The sequence below is a fragment of the Buteo buteo genome, unplaced genomic scaffold (genome assembly GCF_964188355.1).
Source record: "Buteo buteo unplaced genomic scaffold, bButBut1.hap1.1 HAP1_SCAFFOLD_96, whole genome shotgun sequence".
Taxonomy (NCBI): domain Eukaryota; kingdom Metazoa; phylum Chordata; class Aves; order Accipitriformes; family Accipitridae; genus Buteo; species Buteo buteo.
In genome coordinates this window covers 210,526-229,125 of record NW_027439260.1, presented here as the reverse complement: position 1 = coordinate 229,125, position 18,600 = coordinate 210,526, and the positions used below count along the sequence as shown (strand labels likewise).

Below are 18,600 nucleotides of genomic sequence, written 5' to 3'. Positions count from 1 at the left end.
TAAACGACCGTTTTATTTGTTTGTGAATGCAGAAGGAGGAACAGCCTTTGGGGTATTAACCCAAGAATGGGCTGGAAGAAAGAAACCTGTAGGTTATTTTTCCAAATTATTAGATCCAGTTAGTAGGGGATGGCCTACTTGCCTACAAGCTATAGTAGAAGAAACATTTGACTAAATTAATCATTGAAACTAAAATGAACCGGATAAAATGTTTACCATTAGCACTATTAAATGTAAGGACACAACCCAGAGCAAACACTGGGATCTCTCCTTTTGAAATGTTATAGGGGATGCCCTATGACCTAGAAATGCCAATTGAACACCCAAAGATAGAAGAAAAATTCTTACAGGAGTATATCATTAAACTCATGAAGAGACGGCAAGAACTAATAAAGAAGGGACTGATAGTGCAGAGGCCACCATTAGATATTGCAATACACAAAATTATGCCTGGAGACAAGGTATTGATCAAAACTTGGAAAGAATCATCTCTAACTCCCTGTTGGGAGGGACCGTTTCTTGTTCTGCTTACTACAGATCCTGCAGTCCGGACTGCCAAAAGAGCATGGACTCGTGCAAGCAGAATCAAAAGACCAATGCAGAATTCTCACTGGGAGGCGACCAGAGACCCTGACAGCTTGAAAATTAAGTTCCGAAGAAAAGCGGATGAGTGAGACTATCTTTTGTAAAGATCCTCACTGTATATGTTATCCCTTTGTATGTTACAGGTGTAAACTCTGTAGAGAAAAGTGGTGCACACATTGCTCCTATGGGTATTCCCCTCTAGTGGTATTTGCCACGAATGTTATTATTACAAACGGGAATTAACTGAGCAAGCATTACGTGTGGGAGTATCAACCGGGAAAATTACAAAGGACTCCAAAGAGTGGTGGGATATTTTTGCTAAAGGCATAAACCCTGAGAGGTGTTGTCTTTACGCCAACGAGACGTGTTCAACGAAGGCTGAAATACTGCCAATATCTTGCAGACGAACAGTGGTCAGAGTGGGGTGGGGAGCTTAGAAAGTGAAGGATAAAAACTGGGACGCATATAAGTCAAAGCGAATCAAATATAAAGGAGGTTCCCCTGAAGAATACGACTGCTGCCGAGAAGATGGTACACCTCACTGCTCTAAGCAACAGAGTAGGCAGAGAAGAAGGCAGAGACGTACTGCTGTTCGGATTAAAGTTGATGAACCACCTCCAGAGAAGGCTCACGGAGCCTCTTGACTTATTACTCCCAAACAAAACGTCCTCAGAGCTTCCCCGAAGTCTCCCATCTCTCACCAGGGGTAAAGACAAAAACCAAAATGATTATCAACAAACTCGGAATACCTGTCGCAAGGGTAAGGGTACACCACTTTTCTTGAACTTAAGATTAAGCATTTGGATGATAAGACTGTTACTAATGCTGATAGGGATAACCCAAGGTAAAGGGAACCCCCACCAACCTTATAAATGGACGCTCTATAGGTGAGGTGGGAGGATCAAATGATATTACAGCAAGTAATTGCTACCGGGGCCCCAAGTTTTAATCAATCGTTATGTCAACTCGTACCCAGAGACCCATGTCTACATAACTTAGGCTTTTAGTTTTGTCCTAGTTCTCATAATGTTAATATTAACCTTTGCACCTTGTATATTGAATAGAATTACTGGATTGATAAAAAATCGATTAGAAGCTGTACACCTAATGTTGATAAGAAGACACTATAAGCACCTAGAAGAAGACGAAATTGTTAAAGAAACTCCCCTTCTCTCCCTAGCTCGAGAAGCTCTCGCCCAGTTTGAGGAACAAAATAAGAAAAACAAAAAGGGGGAATTGTAATAAACTTTGCATAACCAATTTGTTCATCAAACCTGTTGATTGTTAAAATATATTGATCTCTACAACTTAGTAACTAAGCTGCTTTTAACTGTAATAACCACAGTAACAAGTGCAGAAACTAGATATTGAGCTAAGTAAGCAGGATGAGCCAGTCTTGATTACCTTATCATATAGCTCCTCAAGAGCAGTTTTCTGAGAAAATAAGGAACTGGTCCCAGAAACCGGCCAAGGCCGATTCCGTGGCTTGGATAGATAAACTTGAGGGAGTGTCCCCTTGGAACTAATCGTAATACCTCTCGGAACTAATTGTAATACCTCTTGGAATTCATTTTAATGCAAAGCGGGAATAGGTCATGCATATGTATAGGCGTACCTGCAACTCCCATACATATGTAACACTTAACTGTTTAACTGTCAAACACGTTACCACATCAGGTGTGTGCCGTTGGTGGAGCGGAGACTCCCCGGCCACCCAGCGCTGTTTTGCCTGCTTGTTGCTTGCTACAATAAACCTGGATTGGTTTATCCCCGGGCTGGCATACAAATTTTCGTCGTAACTTATAACAAAGACGCAGCGTGCCTTGTGGCAGGATCACCATCGCAAGTGTATCGCTTGCATTCATCTCCATCTTAATCTGCCGGCTGGCACTTGCTCCCTCCAGGCTGTAGCCGGGATAAAAGCGATGCAGTTTACAAGAAGCACAGCACCGTGTGAGCCCGCTGTGTATTTATAAAAACGGCTACAAATACTAAAGCTCTGCAGGGACCGCTGACCCACACAGAGGCTGTGTTTTCTGAAGAGGGAGTCTGTGTGAAACCCACAAACCCAGGACTGCGACCCCCCTCACCCTGCCCCTTCTCTCCTTCCCTCAGCCGGGCCCGGCTCCCACACCCCCACGCCCGCCCAAGGGCCTCGCTCGCCTCACGGGCAGCCCCAGCCCTCACCTCAGCCGGGCCGCAGCTGGAGCAGAGACTGCAGAGACCAACATGGCCGCCCGGCAGCCCCGTGCCCCAGGACTACAGCTCCCAGCATGCCCCGGGAACCACCAGGGCCCCCGGCAGCCCCGTGCCCCAGGACTACAGCTCCCAGCATGCCCCGGGGCGCTCCTTCCTGCTGCCTGACCCTGCAGGGACACCGGCCCCGGCCCGGCCCCGGCCCCCGCAGGCCTCATGGCCGCCTGCCTGGGGGAGGACGAGGGCGAGGGCGAGGACGAGGGCGAGGACGAGGACAAGGAGGAGGGGAAGGACAAAGGGGCAGGACGATGAAGCCCCGTGGGGCAGGAACCTGTGAGTCAGGTTCCCTTCTGCACTCAGCATGAAAGGCCTTGTGAGATATTGTCCTGACACAAAGAACCCCAAACATTCATGAAATGCAAATCAGACCCATACCCCCAATCCCACATGTAATGAGGTAAGAGAGATTTTACAATAGCCAATATATTTTCAGCCTGTATCTCAAGATAAGATGATAGCTTTTTCACAGACTTTGAGCAATACAAAAACCAGGACTAAAACACCCTACCAAACACCACAAGATCCAAGATAAAAATCACAATTTTTGCTGGGTAACATCAACACCACCTTTTTTCTTTCCTTCTTGAAAGACTTCCATTCCTCTACCGATTTTAGTATTTTCCCGTGAAACAAAAGTGTTCTAGATGCTTGTCTTATAAAAAGGCTTTAGTGAATAACTCTAGTTTTAAAGATTACAACCAAATGATCTTTTTCTTCTTTCCTGCTGAGATTCCTGACTTTTGTAAGCCTCTGGATTTCACCTCTACTGCAGGAGAACAATAAAAAACTTCTTGCTTACGAATTTTTAAAATGTGAAATGCAAGTACAAGATGAATAGAATTTTGAACACACACTATTACACTATGAGCGATTACCCACAAAAAGTAGGGAACACATACAAATGCTTAGGCGTTTAAGATGATTGCTACCCCTGTCTCACAAAGCCGTTTTTTTCCTGCTGCTTTATTCCACATTCCCTTGGTTGTAAGTTAGTTCGGTGCATCCTTCTTTTCACTGTAGCTGTTTTCTTCCTTCAGAAATGAAGGGAAAAAACCTATGTATGTTCTTTCTGTTTATCCATCGGTAACATACCTATAGCTCCTCTGCTAATTTTTTTTAAACTTTTTTTGCCTTGAATTCACTTAAAGTGTATATTCCATATAAACCCCATTTTCCCTTTATAAACTGTAAATAACTGCTATATCAAATCTTGTTGACTGGGTATATGGATTTCTGATATTTTGGTTTATGAAACAAAAGCAGCCACCTGAAAACTTCACAGTGTTTCATGTCTAATTGCCTGAGTTATTTAACTGTCACCTCACTTCACTTGCTTCAGGAATGATACGTGAGGATGTACTTACTGATTAAAATGACAATTAAGGTAGGTTACCATCACATATCTGTACGAAACTTTGAACATGCTGTGTTTCTCAGCTTTTACAAATGCTGCTATATTTACATGCAACATAGCTGAAATTTGACCATGAAAAATGTATCCCTCACACATAACAATACAAAGTGTTGAGTGAGGCACATTAAAACAAAGATGTGTTCACCTAATTCTAACGTCTTTATAGTTTAAAAATCACCTACTAAAAAGCTATGAATGTTTTGCCTGTGAATACAAGAATTAGCTGCTTTTTTTTCCTCCAAAGAAAGCAACAGGCCTGCCTGCCAGTTTCCCGGCAGTTGCAGTTGGTATTTGAACAAGCTTTCTCCTTCTGAATACAAAAGAACAATTAACTTGAAATCTAGAAGTGAGACTAGAGTAAGGGGGTATATACCCACTACAATCTATTGCAAAGCCATCTGCAAGGTTCCACATGAGATGATTGTTTTGTACAGAACAAAAAATAAATAAACAAAAAAGCACACGCAGCATTCACTTCACCTCCAGACTTCTAAATGAAAAGATGTATGTAACCTGGGATGCAGTGAACTATCTAAGGGAAATCGGGCCTGATAATCAACCTCTTTCATGTTTGTCTTACAAAAGCAAGGCTTATCTTTCTATTTGTTTGACAGACCCCAATTAGAATGAGTCCCGATTTTAACATTAGTTCTGCAGAACAAAACTCCAGGTAGTTGGGTGTTTGTATTGCAATTCTCACTCCAGATCAGCCCTCTTCTATTTATTGAGGAGCAGGTGCTGAGAGAGAAAGCAAAATGTATTGCCTTGTTTGGAACAACAACATCGTCCTTAGCAATGATGTACCTTCATGAGTAAATTGACTCATGTGGGTAACTTCTAACTTGGCTGCATAATTATGCAAGCAACTTCATGGGATTAGTGGCATAAGTAAGTGCTCACTAGAGTAACAAAAAGGGCTTCATACATTAACATCGTTTTTCTTTCCCTTCAATGTAAGGCTCCTGTAACTTGTAATGCAACACAACAACAAGCAAACATCAAGAAAAAAAACCAAAACAAACAAAAAACCCCAAATATGGGCTAACTTAACAGAGCATGCAGGCAGTAAAACTTCTTAGTCAGAATCATCCTGGCAAGACGGCCATTCTGTAGGATGAGCTAGCATGAACTGTCCAAAGAGTAACCGCAGTGTGCACTGTTGCTATACTAGCAGGAACTCTGCTGCACACAGTGAATTTTTCCTGCTGGAAAATGTCAATTGTATCCCAAAACATTGTGTTTTCATTTTGTTTTTTTCCTTCATGGATGTGTAAGTACTTTACCAAAAAAAACCTGTACTCAGTAGTTTATCGTATTTAGTTCACATCCCACATTTCTCATGTCGTTAGAGCTTATGGGACTGTTATTTACTCACAAAAGCCTACTGAAGTGATGTTAACCTGTACACTGTAGTGCATTGCTTCTACTTCTGAAGACAAAGTCCAAATAAAAGGCAGGAATGCCCTTCATTGCAGAGGAAAAAATACAGCTGCCACAGTGATTCCTTCTGTTGCTCCTGATGCTGTATATATTAACATCAACATCTGCTGACATTGGCAAAGAGCAACATGGAACTAGACTTACCATCAAGAAATCATGTTTTTGTGTGATAAATAGGCAGCAGCAGCTGTTTTTACAGCTGGGAGATTTCATCTAACTGCGGGACCAGACACAGTCACTTCTTGGACATTCCAGATTGTCTTGAACAGTGCTAGAATGAACAGAGAACAGAAAGAAATGCTGAAATTGCAACTTTTCTTATGGTAAGTTGCAGTAGTATTGGCATTCTTCTGAGTCTTCTTCCACGTGCTGCCCAATTCTTTTTTTGTGTGCTGTACTATGAGAATGTCTTCAAGGCACCTTGATAAAGGACATGCTCAGGACTACACTTCTCTCAGATTCTGTGCTTGACTGCTTCCTCTGTGTTCCCGACCAGTTAAGTTCTCAAGGTTATACCCCAGCTTCATCCCACTGGCCCAGAATAGGAGAACCACAAATTACAGTAACTTTTCTGGGTATGACGGGAACAGGCAGCCCCACGCTCACCGTGCAGCTCATCTCCACACATTTTCTTGACACGCTTTTCTGACTGCAGCACCATGAGCGCTTGGAAAGCCTCTCCTGCTTGTTTTGCCTGCCAACAAACCACTTCAAAGACTTCAGCCCTCTGTTGTCTGCTCACATGCTACCCCACGGGATGGCCACGTGCTTGTACCTGTAATGCACTCACAGAAGAGGATCGAGAGGGCTGTGAAAGTGGTACCAGCTGCAGGTGAAATGACTTACGTAAGGGATTTTTCTATTTGGAGAAGATCATAAAACAATAATATTTTGGGCTACCAATAAAAAGACAGTTTTGTGATAAAATAGGAAGTTTTAGGCTCCCTTCCTCCCTCCAAACAGTGAGCAGCAGCCTCTAGACAGGAGCATGGAATAGTCCTGACCAGAGTCAGCATTGCATCACATGGACCTGGTCTAAAATAGCTCTAACAAAATCCCAGCCTCAGAGGAGAAAGCAGCAGCAGCAGCAAAGATAAATCCTGTGATTATAACCAGAGTGAGGTTGTAAAGTCAGTATCTCTCTTCAGGAAAGTGACCATTAAGACTATGGCTTCAGTTTCTGTCCTGGGGCCTTTTCAAGCTGGTTAGGTCATTGTTTTAGAAGTTTGAGGTTTATTCAGGAAGAGATCAATTCACGAATGGATCATATATTTTAGCTGATCAAGAGAATAAGTGGCACATGGCTATGTCTGTTAGTGTGTGAGCCCATGTCCGTAGAAGCCCCGTCGACAGCTTCACCAAGATTACCTTCTCACAAGGCCATTCTTCAATGACCTTCAGATGGTTCAAAATACACAGCCTATCTTAATGCCACTATCCAGGAGAGGATGTTTGTCCCAGCTAGTGTTGCATGGTCTGAGAGCTGTCTTTCTCAGGGACGAATCGTCTAGGGTGAAAGTGGTTTTCGTCTTAATGAGGGCAGAGCAAAAGTGTGATGCTGCACAGACTCTCCCTCTCGTGGGGAAGGAGGTCCATATTGGTGTCTGGGTCCAGACCATGACATTCCCTTTCTCTTGCAGTGTGAAGTGTTGAGGCACACAGAGCAATGCAGAAAGCACAAAACACCAAGTTACCGTTACCAAGTTGGAAACTGTATCTGCACCCTATCAGCATGGTCATCTTCTTTCTCACTGTCCCATGCCAAGAGAGAGCCTCCCCAATTTGACCACTGCTTTGGCTAGAGAAAACCCACACAATTCTAATCCTCATCGCAGTGGCACAGGGAGATGTGCATGAAGGGCGGGAATGGGAAGGGTGCTACATAGACAAGCAAGGGGAATCCAGGGATAGCCACACACTTGTGACTAAGACACAGTGGCTTAGGGAAATGCACAGTTCTGGGGCATGAAGGTCCTAGCAAGAAAGACCGCAGAAGTCCCAAGCCCTTCCCCTCTGCTCTGTCGAGCCCTGGGCTCCCCAGTGCCAGGCAGAGACGGCCACATTGGAAAGAACTCTCCCCCCAGTGCCCCTCCCACTTTCCGTTGGGCTTAGAATGTTGGTCGTTGGGCTTAGAATGTTGGTCGTTGGGCTCAGAATGTTGGTCGCTGGGCTCGGAATGTTGGTCAGTTGGAGCCCACGGCCGCCAGAGACAGCAGCACGGAGCTGTGCTGGCACGCAGGAGCGCTGGGAGGAGGCAGGATCTGACCGAGCGGCACCGAACCGGCACCGGCACCTCGCCTCCCATCCCCGCTGTCGCCGACTGGCCCGCGTCCTCGGTCCACGGCGAGGGTCCTCCTCTCCCGGGCAGGATGGGCCAGGCCAACTGCTGCTGCGGCTCCAGGTGAGCTCTCCCTGTGCCTCGGGGGCACGGCCGGGACCCGCGGTGGCAGCGGCCTTTCTCATGCCCGCCGCTCTCTGCTCTGCAGGGAGGCTCTCGCCGACGCCGAGGCGGTGCTGAGCGCGGACGTGCGGCTGACCCGGGGCCGCAAGAGGAGCGAGAGACGCCTTCTCCTCCTCCAGGAGGAACTGGTGATCGCCAAGTTGCAGTAAGACCCTCAGAGCCCAGCTGCCTTTCCCCCAGCCCTGGCCCTGGCCCCAGCCCCGGGACACCCCGGCCCCAGCCCCAGGCCCCGGCCCCTTGGTGCTGGATGCGCCCATCGATGTCTGTCCCAAGGGCAGGTGGGGGACAGGGCTCGGCCCGGGGGGACCCCGAGGAGGACACCCCCAGCTCACCGCCTGCCTCTCCTCTCTGCTCTCTGCAGACGCGGCACCAGCCTGCGCCCACAGCTCCGCCTGGCCCTGGACCAGCTGTGGGTGCTGAGCGGCAGAAAGGAGGCAGCAGGGGAGGAAAAAGAGGAGGAGGAAGGCGGCGACGAGGACATCCTCATCCTCGTCTGGCCCACCGGCTCATGCGTTGTCGCCTTTGGGTGAGTCGTGGTGCCACATCCCGTGGCTGGGTGGGAGAGGTTCCCAACCGTGCCCAGAAGAGAAGGGCAAAAGTCCTGCTCTGGCAGGACACAGGGAGCCAGGGCTTGGGCAGAGTCCCTGTCCTGCCCCACGGGGCTTCTTCGTCCTGCCCCTCTGTCCTTCCCCACGGCGCAGGGCTACACAGAAACACGCCTCTGCCCACGGGCTTTGAAGCAGCGGGGCCTGACGCTGGTTCTCCTCTCTTTCTGCAGCTCCCAGGCGCTGAAGGAGCTGTGGGTGGGCACGCTGCTGGGGTAAGCCAAAGGGGGATGCTCCAGGCGCAGCCTGATGGGAGAACACAGCTCCCCAGCTGGGGAGAGGTGCCCTCGCAGCTGCCAGGAGCTCTCGGGGAGAGCTGCCTGACAGGAGAGAAGGGGCAGCTCGGGGCTCAGCCAGCTCTCTCCCTGTCCCTTCCCGGTCCACAGGACACCAGAAGGAGCAAAGCAAGCCCGGGTGACCCATCTCCCCTCCCTCAAACCCCTGGAGAAGCAGCTGAGCCGCCGCCACGCCGTGAGTGTCTCCCCAATCTGGGCTCTGTCCCCGAGCCCTGGTCCTCCAGCCGAGCAAGCGGCAGAGGCATCGCTGCTCACCTTCCTCCGCTCCTTCTCTCTTGCCCAGTGGAGGACATTCAGCGCCGGGAGCCTGGAGAGGCTGATCGAGGGCCAGGCAGAGGTGAGAACGGCTGCCTTTCGCCCACCTCTGGCTGTGCCGGCATGTGCGGCAAGTGGGGAGAGGTTGTGGGGAGGGTCTCATGGTGCCACTCGGGGAGTGGAGAGGGTTGGGGAGCCACCAGGAATGCCAGCACATCCTCACTGGTGGCACTGGGGGGAATCCTGCCATGCAGGGCAGAGAGCCCCACAGGGCACAGGGTCCCAGCTCTGCTGCGCTCAGGCTGCTGGTGCCGGGCGGCAGCTCGCCGGCGGCCCTTTCTGCTGCGGGGATGCTCTCTAAGCGCAATCTCATTTTTGCAGGATCATCCCAAGCAAGGGCCACCGACAGCCCCATCTGGGAACAAGGGAGGCGGACTTTGCCGCTCACCAGGTGAGTTTTGGAAAGGAAGGCAACCTCCTGCGAATGGTTGAGCTGTGCTCACTTGTCCCTTGAGTGTCGCCATGCAGGTGCGGCACCCCAAGGCAGGACATCACCTGGACGAGCACAGACACCCGCTGGGCAGCGGCCGCTGGACGTGGTTCTGCGGGGACACGGAGCCTCTGCTGCTGCCCACGGCTTGGAGGAGGGCAGGGCGAGGGCTGGGACAGGCTGTCCCGGTGGCACGCCGGCTCTCAGGAGCCTGCGAGATGGAGCCGCTGAGCTGGAGCCGCGGTTCCAGCTGCTGGCTCCCTGCTCGTCCTCACTGCTCAGCACCGCGCTGCAGGCAGGGCAGGCTCCGGGAGCAGCGGCCTGGCAGTCTCCATTGACGGGATCTTGCTCTGTTTTCCTTTGCAGCAGGAGGAAACAGCAGGAGGAGCAGGAGGAGGATGGGGCTGCCCTGGCCCTTTGCTCTGCGGAGGACCCCGGCCGCTGCCCAGGCGCCAGGGCAGGCGGGCTCCGGCTGTGGCAGGGCGCTTTTTGGACAGCCCCTGGCAGCCCTCTGCGGGGAGGACGGCTCCCTGCCCCGGCCCATCCAGGTAAGCCAGCCTGGGCAGGGGGTCCCCAGCCCTCCCTCCCGCTGCTCCAGAGGGGACGTGGCTGTCCCCAGGAGCTCCGGGGATGGGGGATTGGGCTCTTCACCCCCAGACCATGCTTTGGGGGGCAAGGAGCAGGATGTGGGGCAGCGCTTTGGTCACTGCTGTTGGAAGGCAGCTTCTCAGCCAAGCAACTGTCCTCCTGCCCCTCCTGCAGGAGCTGCTGGCTGTCCTGCACCGGGAAGGACCATCGACGGAAGGGATATTCCGAAGAGCTGCCAGCGGAACGGAATTTCGGGAGCTGCGAGAGGCCATGGACCACGGCGCCGACGTCGACCTGGGCAGCCAGCCTGCGCTGCTGCTGGCCGTCATCTTGAAGGTGAGCGCTTCTGACCTGCAGCTGGAAGAGCTCCTGCCTGGCCTGGAGTGTTCAGAGGCTCACCTGGAGCCCCTGGCATTGCAGGACTTCCTCCGAAGCATCCCCGCCAAGCTCCTCGTGACAGACCTCTACGAGGACTGGATGGCGGCGATGCAGAAGAGCGGCAAGGAGGAGAAGGTTGAAGAGCTGAAAGCGTAAGTGTGGGCAGCAGCCTGCCTGTTGAGGAGGGACTGGTAGAGGCCTGGGACTTGCCTGGAAAGGGATGGTCTCCTTAAAAAGCTGTGTCTTCTGACAGCTTGCTTTTGCTGCGGTGGGCTTAGATTTCGGGGGAAAGGGCATGGACAGGGAGCCTTCCCTTGCCTGGGCTTGGGGGAAATCAGGATCTAGGAAGGAACGCCGTGCTTCCTTCCTGAGGCACAGGAGCACTGACCGCTGGCTGAGAGCACCTGGAAATCTGTGCAACTCACCCACTGGCTCCCACCTGCCTTGGGCAAGCTTCGGGGATGGCTGTGGGCAACATCTGCTCTATTAACGTTGAGTTCCTGTTCCCTCAGGGTGGCCGAGAAGTTGCCTGGAGCCAACCTCCTCCTCCTCAAGCGGCTGCTGGCCCTCCTCCAGCACATCGGCCACAACGCCTCCAGCAGCAGAATGACCGCCAGCAACCTGGCCATCTGCCTTGGGCCAAATCTGCTGAGCCCACCTAACGAGGACGTGCTCCCCCTCGAGGCCATGCTGGCGGTGACTGAGAAGGTGCGCTGTACTGAGCAGCCGGCTGCAGCCTTGCCGGCCCATCCGAGCTTGGCTGCTCAGAGGTCCCTGGCTGCCTCCTCTCTTGAGCGAATGCTGGTGGGGTGGCTGCCTGCAAGAGCAGCCCCACAACCACAGCCTCCTGCGCAGAGGCAAGGGTCGGGAGTGGGAAAGGCTGTGTGATACATTTTCAGGCACCTGGGTTGAGACTGAGGGTTTGATGTGTGCAGGTGAACGTGCTGGTGGCGTTTCTCATTGAAAACTGCGGTGACATCTTTGTGGAGGAGATGGCTGGCCGCTCCTGTCCATCAGCCGGGGAGTCGGCAGCCCCCATGGACAGAGCCACAGGTATGAGGAGGAACTGAGGGCTGTCCCAGGCTGGGGCTTGGGGTACCAGAAACCTCAATGTCAAGAAGACAGCTGGTGTAGGGCTTTGGGTGGGTTTTGCTTTAGGTGTGCTTTACTTCCAAGGAGTCACTTTGCTGCACGTGCTTTTCCTTTCTAGACCTGCATTTGGAAGAGCAAAGTGGCCCTGCAGGTGAAGCAGACGCAGAGGACCAGTCAAAAGCCTTCCTGGACACACCACCGTCTCTGCTTGTCCTCCCCAAAGAAGCAGGTGTAGATATGGCAGTGGAATCGGAAACAGGAGAGGTATGTCAGGTCGACAAACGCTGTGACGTTTCTCATGTATGAGAGTAGTTTCTGACAGGTCCAAGCAGCTGCTGTGCCTCTTCCAGGCATTAGATCCCTTGGGTGGTGGTGGGCGTTTTTTTCACTCTAGAACGATACATAAGAAAAACCAGAAAGGTTGTTTCAAATCTGCATTAGGCATGTACTTAATCAAACTAAATACCTACTAGAAGACAAATACAAAAAGGCAGATTTCAAAAGAAAAGGCTCCCACCTCAGAAGTTGGTATTGCTGCCAAATGAATAGCAGCAGAACTACATCTCGGGAGGGCAGAAGAAACCCCAGCAGAAAGAAATTGGCAAGCCTTTTCTTGCTCTCCTTTCCCAGCATTTCTCTGAGCTCTATCCTACCCTCAGAGGCCACTCAGTCTGTGGTGCCCCAACCTGCAAGGAGCAGCCCGTCAGCTCCTTCTGCACATCAGGATGCCAGGGCTCGAATGTGCGGTGGCTGCTGCAGCCCCTGTGAGCCCCGAGCGGGATTGCAGGCTCCCAGCTGAATGGCCCTCACAAATTAACTGTGTCATACACCCGTGTGAAAACTGTGTTTGAAAGCAAGCTTTGAAGAAAGGACGTCATTCTTGCTACAGTCTAAAATACTCTGAAAGGGACAGCAAGGTCGTCAGTCTGCAGCTCTGTGAAAATTAAGGCTAAGTGCCGTGCAGGTTTGCCATCGCACTTTGTGAGACAATCCTGTTTGTTAGAATTTGCTCAGCTGAGCAGCCATGGGTGTAGTTGTCAACTTCAGAGGAGTTTGGCTAAGATCCTACTTCATCAGAGCTTCATGAAGTCTATTTTGGGACAGGGGACTGTGCAACATGTGGATAATGCAAACCAACCAAAGGGATCTTATTTTAAGAGCTAAGTTAGCAATTTGGAAAAAAGTACCTTACTACTCCAGGCGTCTTGCTACCTGTTAAGTTCAACATTTCTGGTTCAGGTGCCTGTACCTTTGCCTCCAATAACCCCAGAGAGCACAGCAGAATTCCTGGTATGTCCAGAAGAACTGAAAAGTGTTTCAGAGGAAGAAAGGTAAAATGAGCTTTCTTTGGTTAAAGTAAGAACTGACTCCAGTGGATCGTGGCTTTACCTATCTAATTGCACTGTGGAATATAAAGGCTTGCAGGGTCTTCCAAGGAAAATGAAAACCGAAGAAACAGAAAGAGAAAACAGGCCTGTGGAGAGGAGAGTGAAAGCATACCAGAAGAGAAAAGGAGGAGGAGAGAAAAAGAGCTTTTGGTTATCAACAACTGAAAAAATCCAGGAAGGTCAAGAATCCTAGGTGTTTGTTTGACCCTTCTGTCCATCTTTCAAAACTCTGAAGACTGGTCTAAGTATATGAACTATTTCTATGATACACAAAGATGGCCCCAGAAAGGAAGGATGCACCTGCCTTCTGGAAAAAAAGTATGTCAGGAGGAGAATGCCGTTCCCAATTTTGCAGGTTTTGTTTTGTATTTATTGAAGTTCTGTTTGCTCAAGGGTAAGCGCACACCCTGGCAAGGTCATGAAAGTCCCAATTCTGAGCTATTTAACCTGCTACCTAAATAAAGACGCAAATGAAGTCTCACTTTTTTGTCTGTGTCAGTTGGCAATCCTCACACTGCCTTGTATTATCTGAATCCCAAATACACAGCAAGGATTTGTTCCAAGTCACTTTAGACTCTAAGATATTGGCACTTTTTTAAAAGGCCAAATTTCACCTGAGGTAAGTTAGAAGGGAAAAAAAATTCAAAAAAGAGAAGACAAATACATCTGGTCACTATACAGAAGGGCTCTAGTCTGGTGCCTTCACATTTTTTTCCATGCACAGCCCACTAGATAGCAAAGCCGTCTGGGATGTCTTAGGTGCAAACTGGTAAAACCAGACAGCTCAGCATGGTGTTTTGCAGAAAGAGTGACTGAAGTCCTGGAAGCAACACAATACCAGGCAGCTATGTTGCTCTGCCCAAGGGAGCGTGTTTTGCCTGCAAACTTGGGTTGCTTGGAAGGGACAAGGAGGGATGATGCTGTGCAGAGTTTGGAAATAACTATATCGTAGCTATCCAGGGGCTCCCTGTCGAGCCCTGTTGCGTAGCAAAGGGGCTCTGTAAACCTCTGTAAACTTACAGGTCTCTAAACAGGCTATTACCCACGTTGGTAAGGCGCCAAAGCAATCTCATAGTCAATGCCAGTGCTAGTTCTCTCCTCTGGGCTATAAACAATTCCTTCACAACTGTATTTCCTGAAGAAAGGGGAGCAAAATCATGCCTATTCTTGCCTTTATGGTTTTGTCAGTGCTTTCTGACTCTATCATTGTAGGTGCTGATATTCTGTTACTGATTGGATTTCCTGGCTGAGCCACTGGGCCTCCTGGGATCCTGCAGTTGATGTCCACAACAAAATTATATTTTTTATTCTTATGACTGTGTCTGCCGTATGATATTCTGGAATAGGTAGATTTTGTTTTGTGATGAATCCTAGTGGAGGAGTTTGGGATCATCCATCGTCCCAGAATCCTTCCTGGCAGGCATCAGGGATGTGTTCAGAGGCTTTATGAGTAAAACTAAAGCACTGAATCACAGAGAATAGTTGAGGTTGGAAGGCACCTCTGGAGCTCACCTAGTCCAAACCCCCTGCTCAAGCAGGACCACCTAGAGCTGCTTGCCCAGGACCATGTCCAGATGTTTTCTGAATATCTCCAGGGAGGGAGACTCCACAACCTCTCTGGGCACCCTGTAAAAAAAAGTGTTTCCTAATGGTCAGAGGGAACCTCCTGTGTTTCAGTTTGTGCATCTTGCCCCATCACTGGGCACCAACAGAAAGAGTTTGGCTCTGTCTTCTTTACACCCTCCTTTCAGGTATTTACACACATGGATAAGCTCCACCCTGAGCCTTCTCTTCTCTGGGCTAAACAGTCCCAGCCCTCTCAGCCTTTCTTCACACGAGAGATGCTCCAGTCTCTTCATCATCTCAGTGGCCCTTAGGAGGTGATCCTTTCATACTAAGAAGCTTTCTCGGCCTCCTCTACCCTCCAGGGCTTTCACCCTTTAAATCCTCAAAATATTTGAATATTCAAAAGAGGCTTTTAAATCGCCTGGAAATTATCTCTAACTAAAGGAGAGTGTCAACAACAAATCAAAAAGCTAGACAAGCAGATGACTCAAATGGGTACAAAATGTTCTCTCTGGTCTATCTTTTTACTGCATTAAGAACAAACTTGCAAATTTAAACCCCTCATGACTGAGGCAATATTCCTGTTTCAGATTTTTTTTTACTCAAAGCATTTACAAATTCCTCAAGGATATTACATGTAAGTCTAGAAAGGTAGGCATCATGCTACTATTTCACTACTTGATGGTAATAAATATAAGACATCATATTTTCCAGGGATGTAAGCTTATTTGTATTAGTAAGAAAAGGGAGAAATTCAATGTATTTTCTCCCTGGTACCTCCACTAACATTCCTGCATCTTTCCAAATAACTCCATACCAGTATGCTATATAGGAGAATCACTGATGGGGACTTTGTCATGTCAAGGTACAGGGGTTGGTTTTTTTCTGCTGACTGTATCTCAGCACCCTCAGGAGACAAAGGACTGCATCACGTAAGCCTGAACCAAACACGATACTGAAACATCTATCTTGTGACTCAAATGGGAACACAGTGGCATATTTTGACTATTCTTAATTTACAAGAGGGTATCATTTTTACACACTAAAGACATCAAAGAGAGAATACAGAATGCAATAACAGGAAAGAAATAACAGGAAGAAACTAATAATGATAGTAATAATAATAACAATAATAGGATTGGAATATACAAAACAAGTGATGCACAATGCCATCGCTCACCACTTGCTGACTGATGCCCAGTTAGTTCCTGAGCTGTGATCCACCCCCAGCCAATTCCCCCCAGTTTATATACTGGGCATGACGTCACGTGGTAGGGAATACCCCCTCGGCCAGTTGGGGTCAGCAGTCCCAGCTGTGTCCCCTCCCAACTTCTTGTCCCCCTCCAGCCTTCTTGCTGGCTGGCCAGGAGAAAGAGAAAAATCTTTGACTCAGTCTAAACACTACTTAGCAACAACTAACAACATAAGTGTGTTATCAACATTATTCTCATACTAAATCCAAAACGTAACACTATACACCGGGGGGTATACGCTGGGGGGGTGCCCTGGGCTTTCCGGGGGGGGAAGTGGCAGAGTGTCGGGTTCTGAGTGGTGAGCAGTTGCACTGTGCATCACTCCTTTTGTATATTTTTTTATCAGTACTGTTGTTGTTGTTGTAACTTTTCTTTTTGTGTTGTCCCAGTAAATTGTCCTTATCTCAACCCACAAGGTTCCATTTTGGGGGGGCCACCACCCCAGCCCACTCCCCATTTGTATACTGGGCATGATATCACATAGTATGGAATAGCTCCTTGGTTAGTTCAGGTTAGCTGTCCTGGCTGTGCCCCATCCAGGTTCCTGTGAAAATTAACTCTATCCCAGCTGAACCCAGGACAAAGATCATATGCGCCTGTATTTTTTTATGATTCAGCACTCCTCAGAGCTGAAATTAATCTCCTACTGCACAGCATTAAACCACCCAAAACAGCAGAAGGTGCGGTATTGCACGTCAGAATACTGCTAAAACTACGATTCAGAGGACGGCCTTAAGCAAGTCTGACTTGGAGAGATTCTACGTACTCCAACATGCTACTGTGATAAAATTTAACACATATGAATACTTTGGGGTTTGTTTGGGTTTGCGGTTGTTTTGTTTTGTTTTAAATAAAAACAACAAGCAGCATCATGTTGGCAAAATCAACTCCTCATGGACTGTTCTGGATGGTTTGCTATTTACGCTGCATCAGTCCTTTGCCTTAACTCACATGTTATTATTCACATACTAAGGCTACAGTGCAATAAAACATGCGAAAAATACTATGAACAACTTTAAAATAATTTCAAGCTACAGCTAAAGGAATCTGCAGGAGATGATGACAATTACCCAAACCCCTCCAAATATTATGGGACAATAGAGAAAATACATTTCTTCTGGGAAACTAACATAACATGCAAGGAAGAAATACAGCAACAAATATGGATAATATAAATACTTTAAAAGAAAAGCTATTAACCCTCCCCTGTAATTATTACTTAGAAGAAGAAAATGCTAATTTAAAACTGAAGAAAAAAACATGTTTCTGTAGCATTTACAGTGAACACACATTTCCAGTATAGATATAATTTGAGAAATTTATTTCATGGTATTAAGATTAAAGTAGGTTTATATTATCATATATTATTATTATTTTCAGAATATTTTCAGCAAACTTCTCGTACTCTAGCAATAAGCAGGGATTTCTTAAAATTAACAGCAAAATTTAAAATATTCATGATTTCAACTTTGATTCTGGGCACAGGCTTATAGAACGTTTTAATAACTACCATAAAACAACTATTGTTTGGTTTATACAGTGTAATCCATTACTTAGCAACATTTATCACATCTTCATCTAACAACTTTCTTTCCTACATAGAAAAACTAGTGAACTGTGGCCACTTCAATTTTATAAATTGGAACACAGCCAGAGTGCCGCAGTTCTGAAAGTTACATTATGGAAAGTGATAATCACTGAATGGTAAAGCTTCTGGTAAGAAAATTGTATTAAAAATACATAATCCACTGGATTATGAAATTTTCATATGGTTATCACATTTAGGGCTCCAAATTTTCAGGAAAGAGGAGGAAGAGAAAAAAAGAAAAAGCATACTTTTATTTGGAAATGACAACTTTTTCTTTGGGTCAGATTTGAGTAAGAATTTTTTCTTATGACAGAATCATATTATGAAAATAGGTATAAATACGTAATTTTTTGCCTTGGATTAGAAAATGTCTAAGAGATAAAACTTTTTTTCTTTTTTTTTTTTTTTTTAATTATAAAAATGAGGATCTGGATAGTGATATGAAGCTGGAGCCTGACGTTTAAGTGCATTCCTGCAGCCCACAAAGGAGAAGAGAGAAAATGCTGAATCTTGGATTAGGCAATGGTTTGTCCAAAAGGCAATGGATCAGGGAAATAATAGTAATAATTTTGGTGACCATCATAACATGACAATTAACCTGCATGATTTTTTTATGATGGAGGTTGAGTTTATGCACTATTAGAGGACATAAAACCATACACCATATTTTTACAGTTGGGTAAACAAAAGAAGTTTAATCCTCCAAAAACTTAGAAGGACGTAGAAGAGGACAGAGACTGAGCTTGACTCTCTTCAACTGAGCCAACAGTTGCTATTAGGGCACTCATTAAAAATATGGAAGATTCATTCTGGCACCACATCAAATGTTACAAAGATGTAAATCTGTCTCTCAAACACTGTGCTGTTTTTCCATGAAAACATTTGAATGTTATCAGATCTGAAGTGGACTCAGATGTCCAAACCTCCCTATTTCTTGCAAAATGG

General features: G+C 47.5%; 1 protein-coding gene across 1 annotated transcript in view; it reads left to right on the top strand.

Annotated features, from left to right (window-relative positions):
• The window catches only part of LOC142027943 (uncharacterized), a 61,231-nt gene that overhangs the window by 18,499 nt on the left and 24,132 nt on the right, over positions 1–18,600 (top strand). The window contains exons 5-9 of the mRNA XM_075022100.1: positions 10,565–10,699; positions 11,345–11,476; positions 11,704–11,821; positions 11,979–12,124; positions 13,100–13,191. Of these exons, the coding sequence (XP_074878201.1) occupies positions 10,565–10,699; positions 11,345–11,476; positions 11,704–11,821; positions 11,979–12,124; positions 13,100–13,191 (623 nt within the window). The remainder of the gene's footprint in view (positions 1–10,564; positions 10,700–11,344; positions 11,477–11,703; positions 11,822–11,978; positions 12,125–13,099; positions 13,192–18,600) is intronic.